We start from the raw sequence: 13,000 nt of genomic DNA on the forward strand, positions 1-13,000 counted from the left end.
TAAAACGTCCTTTATTTCTCATGTTTAATCATAGTTAGCAAAACTCTGTTTAAAATGACGTTTTTTTACTTTTTGTTTTATTGGTGTGCCGTTTAAAACTTTTACAACGAATAAAACTCTATTTTTTTGAGGCAAATGTTTTAAGCACGTTTAAAATGCATTTAAAACATTTTAAACACGTTTTTCCGGCCAACTTTCTAATTTTAGCACCACCATATTTTGTAAATGACAAAATTCTAAACTCATTTTCTTGTGTTTCTTTTTTTTCCTATGGTTTTTTCAACCAGTACCGTATTAAACTCGAATTTTTGCTGTACCGTTTTTTTTTTGCCGAATCACATTTTGCTAACTATGGGATTATTCGGTTTGTGCGTGCTGAGTCCAATAATGGAAAACAAAATAATCAAGGGGTGGCCTAAAGGAAGGAAAAATCAAAGAGAAATTTTGAAAGCAAAACCTGAAAAATTCAAAGGAGAATAAAAATAAGCAAAAGTAGGAGAGTGTTTCTCATCAAAATAGGCCTATCTCACTCCGTACAAACTTGGAGAGAGGGTTTCTCCAAGACTGAATGTGAAGAAACACATTCATCACATACAAATTCAAATGAAAGGAGAAAAAAGGAGAATGAAGAATAAAGCCTTCTTCCACAAACTTATCTTTAATTTCCAACATGTGGCTACCTTGTTCCAAGAATGGCTTGGTAATCATCTTCCATAAATCTTGCAAGATGGAATGATCAATGTATTGCAGTGGAAACCTTCACACTCAAGTTTTGATAGTAATTTTGTATTAATAGGTGAAGAAAATATAGATATGAGAAAGAACATTACTTGCAAGTGGCACCACCAAACAAAACGCATATAATATAACAATAACTTACAAATACATTGAAGAAATAACATGTAAAATTGTAATTTTTGTCCATTGGGAAACAAAAGCGGATGTAGCGGTGAAATTATTTTTTCCATAGTATCTCAAAAATTACCGAGGTAAGATAAACCTTCACTGACAAATAAGGCCCTATTTCATCATTCTCTATGGATCCCAGCACCAAGATATATGTTTCTAACAGAACACATTTCCTTTACAACGTCTGCCATCTCCATTCGTTCTCTCGGAGATTCTGCAGAACACACCACTCCAATCCTCACTAAGGATACCAAACACTCTTGCAAACGACGTATCTTATCATTGTAATTCTCAACAATGTTTGTAGCTCTTTCTTCATCATCTTCTAAAAGAATTAATGGATCCAGAATCTCCATCACTCGATCAGGCAAAGACAACTGGACAAATTTGTGAAGACTTAGGCCATCCTTAAACATGTCATCTGTGGGGTGCTTTCCAGTGAATATCTCCAATAAAAGAATCCCATAGCTATACACATCTCCGGCTATGGACACATGACCACCTGCCCCATATTCTGCAATTCCACACATCTTTTACACTTTTTGTTGTGATAAAGGATATAAGATTCCAGGTAGAAACTAAAAGTAAATATGAGGTTTGATTTTGAAAAAAAAGGAGGAAATTTTATCTAAGAGATGATAGATAATTGAATGATCTCTTCACATTTAGAAACCTACGTTGCATGGAAAGAGTCTAGAATTTTTAGAGAAACACATAAGAAGCGATTTAGCACAATGAAAGAAAATGTAGAACTTATGTCCTGTGTTGCATTTTTACAGGTACGAGTGTCAGAATCTTCTGACTTGGGTTTTTAGTGTCAAATAAAGTAAACCTAAAAAAGAATGATTTATAGATTCGCCAAAATATTTTAATCATTTGTCAAATTTTAATTTTTTTTCATAATACTATTATTTTAACCAATAACATATTTAATTTTTAATAAGTTAAGTAAATATAATGTTTTATTTCTTTTTAAAAAAAAATTACTAATAGGATGGGTAAAATTCAAAATGTGTGATAATTATAAAGTTGTGGAAGTAGCATCTAGAAAAAACAGAAAAGAGATAAAAGAGATCGACTGTCTTAGAGACTCCTGCAATTTGAGACGTACGTGTCCCACATGGGTACTTCACCCATTTAGAAGAATCCATATAACATGGGTTTTGGCCAATCAAGTCATGTAAGTGATGAATAGCATTCCACTATATATTACTCAAAACTGCTAGCCAATTTTGGTTCTCAACATGACTTTTTCATCTGAAACCAACCAAGTCTTAGTGATTACACATGCAAAAGCACTACAAAAATAGATCAAATTAAACTTCATACTATTTATAAGGTAAAAAATTCGTAGAAGTAGAAGGAAATGAAATGATATCATTTTCTAAGTACAAACAAAATAGTTGTAAATATCATCTTTAATTTCACTTTCATGTTAACTTGGGAGAGGCTACTTAAAAGGAAATTGTTGAAAATCCATTAAACACAAGAAAGTAGAATGAATAGTGCACGCCAACCAAACGTGTCTTCGAAAGGGAAATGGCATAAATTTACCTTCCTTTCCAAGGGAAACACTATTTCAGTCACAACATTAATCCAAAAGTCTCGTATTTATTATTAGTAATTATTAGAAACCTCCTTGACCTATATTTATCAAACACCTTGAATTTAGGGATTATGGGCCCTAAGTCCTGGACATGACTCTGTCTAGAACTATATAACCAGACTAGGAAAGTATCGCTTGTCATGTGCTCAAGCTATTTTGGAGAACCTAATTCATCTTTCTCCCAAACCACTTTTCTTTGAAAAAAATCACCAAAAGTTGAAATGTTTGACTAGCGATTAATAGAAACAACTATTTATTAGACAAAAGAAAGGGCTCTAAGTGTGGGAACCATCCTCCACTGACATCTAGAGGGAACTGTGTGCACCTTCAGCAGATGGCGTGGAGTGAACTTGTGATGCGCCAATTGGGATCTTTGGCGGCACTCATTAATCTGGAAATCCTTGTGAGGCCGATGCCAGAAAGGGGCTACTTGACCCCCACCCTTCGTCTGAACCAGTGGAGTGAAAACAAATACCTAACTCTATGTTTTATTTAAAAGAATTGACATTGCATTAATAGTCAAAAAGTATTGGGCGGGGACAAGATGTCCCACGCATAATACTTAAAAGTGGTCCGGAGACCCATTACAAAGCCTGTTAGATAGGTGAGATAACCGGCGACACGACTAACATGGACTCCCTATGCTAGAATATCCACCGCCTCATTAGCCGACCTCCTACGATGCTCAATCCTTGGCTTCAATAATCTTATTTAGTCCAAAATCTCAACAATTAATGCAGTAACCACAAAATTTACAGATGTAGTAACCACAAAATCTACAGATGCAAGAGGAGACAAGGTGTTATAGCTTCGTGGATGATTAGTTGCTAAATGGTCGGCTTTGTCACACTCCTCAGAGTGTTATACCTTCGTTCAAGGGTGGTTGCCGATCGTCCAGCTCTAGAAAATCTTGGCAAATGGTTCACCCAATCTTTGAAATGGCAAAGGGGTTGCACACATGGTTTAAGGCTGTGGCAATGATGCCTAGCGGTAGTGGGATCCAATCAAACAGAGGCTCGTCCGATTGGCCAACTCCAAGGCGTTTTGGTCCTTTTTGAAAAGTTGGATAATTTTGAAAAAGGCACTTTTCATGGTAGTTTTGCTTCTTTCATTGGAATATATTTTCTCTCATGGGTCTTTGGGGTGTTTTACTGCTCTAGCTCATTTAAGAAGCACGATTTGATTCATCATTGGAGTGTTGGGCCATTTTTTGTTGAGAAACATTAGTCATGGGTTTTTTTGGAAATTTATTTACAAAATTTCTCATTATTTTCTAATAATATTAGAGATTTTATTGAATAATTAAATAATTACTTCTCCGAATTTTTCCAAAATTATAACCTTTTAACCATTTACATGATTAGCATTTTCTACACAACTATTTTGCATAAAGAACTCATGGTCATAGGTACTAAAAAGGCCGCCTATTATTCGGGTGACATGTACGAGACCACTTGATGTAAAATAACATTCCTATATACTCTGTCAATAAATATAGAAATGCTATCAAGTAATTTTTTTGGTTCAAGATGCTAATTTAGCCTTTGTTGCACTACATTATATACCTAATAAGTGAGAAATATTTTAAAAAACTCATTGAGAATAGACAGTATGACGAAAATTGATAAAATTATTACCTGGAGCAATGTACCCAATAGTTCCCTTTAATCCAGTCGTGCTGCTTTGGTCTTCAGATGAGCTCTGAATGATTCTTGGATAAAACTTGGCTAACCCAAAATCACCCACATGAGCATTCATGTCTTCATCCAAAAAAATGTTGCTTGGCTTTAGATCACAATGAGCAATCGGTGTATGGCAATGATGGTGAAGATAATCCAGCGCAGAAGCTATGTCAATTGCTATGTTTAATCTCTTAATGAAGTTTAAACTTCCTAATTGATGTTGCCCATCTAATTTTGAATGCAACCACTTCTCTAGACTCCCATTTGGCATGAACTCAAGCACGAGAGCTTTGAAATCATTACCTCCAAAATCGATGCTTGTACAAGAAGTTATGATCTTCACAAGATTTCGATGACGAATGTTTCTCAATGCGTTGCATTCAGCTATGAAACTCTTTGAAGCTCCCCTTAAGTGAAGGTTGAGTACTTTGACAGCAACAACATTTTCAATGCGACTGAGGATTCCCTTATACACTGATCCATAACTTCCCGTGCCTATCAAATTGGCTGAAGAGAACCCATCTGTTGCCTTAAAGAGCTCTGCATAAGAAACCTTTAAATGCCGACCCTCCATAGAAGATATGGAAGATGGTTTCTTGCTTGACTTTCTTATCCAATAAAGAGAAGCAGGGACACACAATAAGAAAATCAAACATACAACCGCACTTACTACTAGGATGATTACTCTAGAAACATGGGCTTTTCCTCGTTTGTCATTAGCTAGGACTGGGCATGTAGGCAACTTTAATTCTGGGATACCACCACAAAGATTATCATTTCCCGTGACTGAAATTGCACTGGCATTTCCATAGACCCCTTGTTTTGGTACTTCACCCTCAAAATTATTGAAAGACAAGTTTAGATATTGTAGAAACTGAAACCCCTCTAGATATTTTGGAATCTTCCCTGAGAAGTTATTGTATGAAAGATCAAGGACTTCAATGGATGTTAAAGTAGTAAAAACCGATGAAACATCTCCTCGGAAGGCGTTACCCTGAATATAAAGTTCTCGCATGCTCTTACAATTTGCAAGAGTGCTTGGGATTTCACCAAACAATTTGTTCTGAGAAACATCCAATAGCTCTAGAATTTTCAAGTTACCCACTTCTGAATGGAGAGAGCCAGTAAAGAAATTTTGAGACAAATCGAGTGCCATTGATAGCGAAGAAAGGCCAATAATTTGTTTTGGTATCGTACCTGTAAGGTTATTTTGTGAAAGGCGCAATCTTAAAAGTTTTGTACAGTTTGCAAGAGATAGAGGTATGCTTCCTTGCAGGTTGTTACATGATAAATCGAGGTCGGTCATTTGAGTAATATTTCCAATATTGTATGGGATTTTCCCGGACAAACTATTACCACCCAAGCGGAGTTGTTGTAAGTTCTGGAGCATCCCAATTGAAGTGGGAATAGAACCCGTGATGAAGGTTCCATATATACCCAAATGATTTAAGTTGATGAGATTCCCGATCTGACTAGGGATGTTACCAGAAATTAGGTTTTCTCCTACTGACAACCAAAAAAGTTGAGTTGAGAGATTGGCTATGGAGTTGGGAAATAGGCCAACAAAATGATTTCTCTGTATGCCCAACCAATTTAGGTTACTACAGTTGGTCAAAGAAGTGATAAATTTCAAGTCATCAGCTCTACCAAGGCCTAGGTAATTATAGCTCAATTCAACTCTGAGTAGATTCTTTCCCCATCCAATATTTCCAGGCACTGGTCCGCTAAACTGGTTATCATTCATTTCAAGCCATACAAGACTTGAAACATTGGATAATGAATTTGGAATGTGTCCGGTAAATTGATTGCCTGATAAAAGTAGATATTGGAGTTTAGGAAGAGAGAATCCTATGTTGGGTGGAAGGGTTCCGTGTAACTGGTTATCTGTCACGGCAAACTGCTCAAGAAACGAGAGATTATTATAAAAAGAGGAAGGAACCGTACCAGATAATACATTTTCAGAAAGGACGATCCATTTCAAGTTATTAATTCGGGCCAGGTCATCTGGGATGTGTCCCACCAAACTATTTCCCCTTAAAAAGAGACGGGTGAGAGATGAAACGTTCCCTAGTTGAGGAGGAATGCTTCCTGTAAGATTATTAGGACCCAGATACAACCAGGATAGCTTCGGTAGAGTGCTAAGTTGGATGGGAATTTTCCCTGTCAACTCATTGTAATTCAAATAGATGACTCTGAGGTCCCTACAGTGGGTGAGATTGGATGGAATTTCCCCTCCCAAGGAATTATGGCTCATATTAAGATGTCGCAGTCTCAATAGACGGCCAATATCTTGGGATATTTGGCCATTGAAGCTGTTTTCTTGGAGGTGGATTTCCTTAAGGAATGTGAGGTTGGATATGGCAGGAGACAAATAACCCACCAATTTCTGCCCACTAAGGTTCAATACAGTGACCCTTTGATGCCTCCGACCGCACGTGATTCCATTCCACTGGCAGAAATGGAGAGTATGGTTCCATGATAATAAGGCTCCAAGAGGATCACTCACACCATCCTTGAATGAGAGCAGAGCCATTCGATCGGTTTCGTTTCCTAGTAAGGTGGTGGTGGTTATAGATTCTGAAAGTAGTACATTCATAGCAAAGAAGAGATTTAAAGAGAGGATAAATGACCAAAGCTCCATGCTGGTTGAAGCTCTTCTTGTGCTGAGGAACAGATACGCCATTTTTTTTGTCTGCCCATTTTCATTTCATCTCACTAGACCTATATGTGGAATTTGGACTCCAAATTTCAAACTCTAGTATTTGGTTTTTTTTCCTTCAAGGCGGTCCACGAAAGTCAACTTTCAATTAAATTTCTGTACTCTCAACTCCAGTCCAAAAAATTTCTCTCTATTATAGTGATTGGTGATGTAGCCATCAATTGACTTGACCTCGTCAATCCCTTCAATTATAACACTGCTCGCTCCAAGCCGGCCCAGTCGGTTTTTGGCTTTTAAAATAAATTTTAAATCCAAAACTGATTACCGAGTCAAATTGTGTTTATTTTTAGTCCAATGTTCAGCTTTGGACTCAAAATCCAAAACATAAACTGGCTTAGAGAATTCCATGACTAACCATTTGTAGTTAATGAGAGTTTGCATAGTGTCAGAAAACGTGTCACAAGGTGTCTAGGCATTAGAGTTACTAGTTAAGTCTCTATTCGTTTTGGATATTGAGAATTGGTTTTTTGACCAAAAACTGATTATATTTTGGACTAAAAATCAATTCTCAAAATCCAAAATGAACAGGACCAAAGTCTTTCACAGAGGATCACTTCTTATACCATCCTTAAAGGAGAGCAGAGCCATTCGATCAGTTTCGTTTCCTAGAGAGTCTCCCTCATGTGGACGAAGCCCTGACGCGCATTTGCCATTTCAGGAAGTGGAAGCCACCCTTAGGAAGCAAATGGACAGGAATTCCCATGAGTTGTCATAAATGGTAGCTTGCCAAATTTCTGAAGTGATGAGGTCCTTTCAGTCCTCTAGCGAGATTTTTCTACGTAGGTAGACAGACTGTTCGGTTTTCTATCCGACAAAATGGTGCCAATTGCGCTAGTACAATCACCTCTCTAGCACGATAACAAGCCTGTCCTGTAGCTAACGTACTGAGGCTGTGCTTCTGAGTGCTCCTACTAGTTGGAGGGTGGAATTAGGTTCGTTTAGGTCCAGCTTTTATCTAGACTGAGTCCTAAAAATGACCGAGTCAACTAAGTATATAAAATCTTGAGTGTAGGGTTTCCATTGCGGGATAATTAGGTTCGTCTAGGTCCTTGTCCAACTCATGACCGAGTCTACAGAAAACCCACCAGTCTCAAACGGAATTAGGTTCGTCCAGGTCCAAGTTAATCAGTCAAAGATTTTCCGAGTCTCCGACACTCGCCCAATAAAATCTTTGTATCTTTGAAGAAAGAAAAATAAAATCCCTTCAAAGAGGGTTACAAGATGTATTAGCAACATGGGGAATCTGTGGATCATTTGTTCATGCACTGTTCTTTTACCAGGATCATATGGAGATGTATCTTTCTGAGGTTTGGAATCACTTGGGTCTTCCCAAGAACTATTCAGAATCTTTTGAGTATTTGGGGGTTTGTGCCATGGAAAAAGAGAGGGAAATTATTGTGGAATGTGTGTTTGCTAGCTACGTAGTGGGTGGTTTGGAACGAAAGAAACTCTAGGGTGTTTGAGGGTTTGGCCAAATCACCTTATTATTTGTACATGCGGATTATAGCATTGGTCATATCGTGGGTTAGATGTCTTCCATCCTTTCTTTTTGTATCGTTCTTTGATCTTTGGGAACATTGCAGGGAAGTGTGCTCTAGTAGTGAGAGGAAAATTAACATAGTCCAAAGATGGGAGCCTCTGATGCTAGGAATGTTGAAAATCAACTTTGATGTGCTTGTTTTGGAAACCCGGGTCCAGCGGAGGTGGGGGTCTTTGTCGTGATGAGTTTGGTGAGATACTTTAGGCTTTTTCTGGTCCTATTGGTGTGTGTGATTCTTCTGAGGCGGAAGTCAAAGCGGCCTATTTTCGGATCAAGAAGTTGAGTAGGGAAGTCTTGGACCATATTATTGTTGAAGGGGATTCATTGAATGTCATTCGGTGGTTGAAGGGTGGTGTAGCTCCTCCTTGGAGATTTTTGGCGTTATTTGATGAAATTGAGGATTTTGTTGCGGGTTCGACTATTGTCTTTAATCACATTTGGAGGTCGGAAAACGAAAAGGCGGATGTGTTAGCCAAGCAGGGAGTTGGGAGGGAGAGTATTTTCTGGTTAGATCATCTTCCCCCGTAATATAATTTTGTTATTTTTATTGTCTCTTTTCTTCTTCTTCCCTGTTTCTTCTTTCTTGTTTTTGTTCTCTGGGTTGCCCGTTCTCGGGTGCTCCCTTGTCAATTAATACAAATCAATACAAATCGCTATTTCAAAACAAAAAAGATGTAAAGAAGATGTACAGAGAAGTCCTATATCCAAATCTTGTTCAAAGGATGAGAGGAGCAACTTAAGTTGATTCACTCTTTTAAGACGTTCCAAATAAGTTTGAGTGCCTGAGGCTAACTTCATATAGCTTATATGAGGTGGCGCTCACAAAACATAAGGGGCCCACATTCTTAGGATGATCCAAAGCATTCATTTGAAAGGCCCCATTGGATCATCCTAACCCATCCAAAAGTGGAGGGCAAAATGGATAGACACTTTTTGTCTACAAATCTGCCCATTTTTGCCTCCACTTTTGGAGGGGTTAGGATGATCCAATAGAGTTGATTTGTTGTACACACCCTATCTATGATGGGGCCTTGCAAATGAATGGTTTGGATCATCTAAACAAAGTAGGTGCCTTATGTTTTGTGAGCGCCACCTCATATAAGCTTATATGAGGTTAACCTCGGGAACTTTACTCTCTCTCTCTCTCTCTCTCTCTCTCTATATATATATATATATATATATATATATATATATAGTTTTAGACTAAAACAAGTGTTGGAATGGCATGTTGGTAAATCTACTAAGTTCCGAAACAACTAGCTGATATAGCCTAACAACTAGTTTTTCAGCCCACTCCAATTGACTGCCCTTGTCGACTGGGGTAGGGCAATCGCTTGGCCCTGCTAGTTTGCACATTTAAAGCTCAATGTATTTCAATCTTTTGGGAGAGTTGGCTAGGTCTTGTCCCATGTATATTATTACGTTAAGGGACACTAATTAACTTAAATAAGTGCCTCTAACAACCTCAAAACAAGAAGAGGACTTTTACATTCTAAAAAGAGTTGAACTCAACTTGATCTACTCTTAAACTTCAAGGTTTCAAGTCCATCTTGGCTCCTTGGATCTCCTAAGTCTTTGGCACTCAAATATGCTCTAAATTAGCTCCTTTGACTTTATCCAAGCATCCTTGAATTGCACAACCCAAACATTCAAACATATTACTGATATAAAATCACTTGTGTTTGGAATCATCAAAACAAGATAGTGTGGATCCGTGATATGGGAGCGGGTTGCTGGTCGGGGATAACCCCTTCTAGCAATCAAGTCCCAAGCAATGCATCAACTCCAAGACATAACAAGAGTAAAAGAGATGAAATGGCCACTGTCTTACTAAGATATCAATGTCTTTGGATCAATATTTTAAGGCGAAATATATGGTGAGTGATATTGACACATATGCATGCCTTTATGTTTTTTGCTTCTTATGGATTAGGTATGATGAGTGATATTGAAACCTATGTTTATATAGCATTAATGCAATGCAAGGTCGTCCTCCAAAACAAGAAGTTTGAGATTTTGTCTTCAACTTAGAAGGGTTGACAGTAGAGGAGAGACACGATGCATATGCTTGTGACTATCGATGTGGAACGAGCTTAATGATGAAGAGAAGCGGAAATGGAGTAAGTCGGTCTCTTGTGACCATTAATGCCCAAAAAATGGGTGTAAACAAATACAAAACCCCTAAAATTTCTACAAGCCAACTATGTCTTAGGGCTTAATATACCCTAACATTAGTCGTTGGAACTTCTTAGTACTCCGATCAACCATTGGATGCAGCATATCAGACCAATTACTGACAATTACTCCTAATCATTCGGAAATTAAAATTAATGGTTTGGATCATCTAAACAAAGTGGGTGCCTTATGTTTTGTGAGCGCCACCTCAAATGAGCTTATATGAGGTTAACCTCAGGAACTCTCTCTCTCTCTCTCTCTCTCTCCATATATATATATATATATGGGTCCCGCTGGGTCCCACTTAAGCGCACCAATGGGAGACGTTATAAGCGCACCAAAAAAATGGTGCGCTTAAGCTCACCAACAGTTTTCTCATATATATATAGTTTTAGACCAAAACAAGCGTTGGAATGGCATGTTGGTAAATCTACTAAGTTCCCAAACAACTAGCTGATATAGCGTAACGACTAGTTTTTCAGCCCACTCCAGTCGACTTCCCCAGTCAACTGGGGTAGGGCAATCGCTTGGCCCTGCTAGTTTGCACATTTAAAGCTCAATGTATTTCAATCTTTGGGAGAGTTGGCTAAGTCTTGTCATATGTATATTATCACGTTAAGGGACACTAATTAGCTTAAATAAGTGCCTCTAACAACCTCAAAACAAGAAGAGGACTTTTACATTCTAAAAAGAGTTGAACTCGACTTGATCTTCTCTTAAACTTCAAGGTTTCAAGTCCATCTTGGCTCCTTGGATCTCCTAAGTCTTTGGCACTCAAATATGCTCTAAATTAGATCCTTTGACTTTATCCAAGCATCCTTGAATTGCACAAATAACACAAGATCTACAACCCAAACATTCAAACATATTACTGACATAAAACCACTTGTGTTTGGAATCATCAAAACAAGATGGTGTGGATCCGTGATCTGGGAGCGGGTTGCGGGTCGGGGATAATCCCTTCTCGCATCACGCCCATGCGGTAATCAGGTCCCAAGCAATGCATCAGCTCCAAGACATAACAAGAGTAAAAGAGATGAAATGGCCACTGTCTTACTAAGATATCAATGTCTTTGGATCAATATTTTTAGGCGAAATATATGGTGAGTGATATTGACACATATGCATGCCTTTATTTTTTTTGCTTCTTATGGATTAGGTATGATGAGTGATATTGAAACCTATGTTTATATAGCATTAATGCAATGCAAGGTTCTCCTCCGAAACAAGAAGTTTGAGATTTTGTCTTCAACTTAGAAAGGTTGACAGTAGAGGAGAGACACTTCAATATGATTAACGAGCTTAATGATGAAGAGAAGCGGAAATGTAGTAAGTCGGTCTCTTGTGACCGTTAATGCCCAAAAAATGGGTGTAAACAAATACAAAACCCTCAAAATTTCTACAACTCGATATCTTAGGGCTCAATATAAAACCCCCAAAATTTCTACAAGTCAACTATGTCTTAGGGCTTAATATACCCTAACATTAGTCCTTGGAACTTCTTAGTACTCCGATCAATCATTGGATGCACCATATCAGACCAATTACTCCTAATCATTCGGAAATTAAAATTAGTGGTGGCTAACTCCCCAAAAATTACATAACAAAAAAGAAAATCTGATGGTACCGATATTTTCAGAATGATGGAATTGTCTTGAGATGTGTCCAGATTTAATGGAATCAGACGTTGTAAATTACAGATCAAGGGTCACAAATACCACTTTATGTATTTTCCATATCAACCATCCATTTGTAGTGCCACCAATGGGAATGCTAAGATATGAGTAATTGATCTAATCTCAGCTTATGGCCAAAGTTATATATCATCAAGATCGAACAATAAGGGGTGGATTTATCACTTCCCTAAGTTTTGGGTCCGACATGGGCATTTATGTATAATTGATACCGTTGATCTTATAGACCGTCAGAAAACTTCCCACGTAGCTCTGATAACAATTAATTCAGAGGCATTGAGGAGAAGCACTTTTAGGATAAGGGGCTAGGATCATCCTATCAAAGTGGGTTCAAGGGCAATGGAGCACGGATGTGAACGTTGATCAGTTCAATGGATCCAATCACTTGTCCGTGGTACATTTCGGCATGAAAACCAAAAACGGTTTCTACATACGGTTTCTACACACTAGCTTAAAATACAGTGTCCGTGGATCCAATCACTTGTCCGTGTGAGGTAGGGTGTCCACAAAAAATCAGCTTCATAGGATCATCCCAACCCTACGTCCATTTTACCTCCACAAATCGTAGGGTTGGGATGATCCTATGGAGCTAATTTTTTGTGGACACTCTATCTATGTGAGGGCCAATTAGATGAATGCTTTGGATCACCCAAACAATGTGGGCCCCCACTGTAT

At 38.1% G+C, this 13,000-nt stretch overlaps 1 protein-coding gene across 1 annotated transcript; it reads right to left on the reverse strand.

Moving 5' to 3' along the window:
• Positions 1 to 1,028: 1,028 nt before the first annotated feature.
• LOC143859456 (uncharacterized) lies at positions 1,029 to 6,880 on the reverse strand. The gene is made up of 2 exons (XM_077370162.1): positions 4,153 to 6,880; positions 1,029 to 1,423 (listed from the first exon to the last, which is right to left on the reverse strand). The coding sequence occupies exons 1-2, from the start codon at positions 6,878 to 6,880 to the stop codon at positions 1,029 to 1,031; spliced, it is 3,123 nt and encodes a 1,040-aa protein (XP_077226277.1).
• Positions 6,881 to 13,000: the final 6,120 nt, after the last annotated feature.

This window comes from Tasmannia lanceolata, unplaced genomic scaffold (assembly GCF_043159265.1).
Source record: "Tasmannia lanceolata isolate RefF3 unplaced genomic scaffold, GAP_Taslan_0.1 ptg000029l, whole genome shotgun sequence".
NCBI classification, from domain to species: Eukaryota; Viridiplantae; Streptophyta; class Magnoliopsida; order Canellales; family Winteraceae; genus Tasmannia; species Tasmannia lanceolata.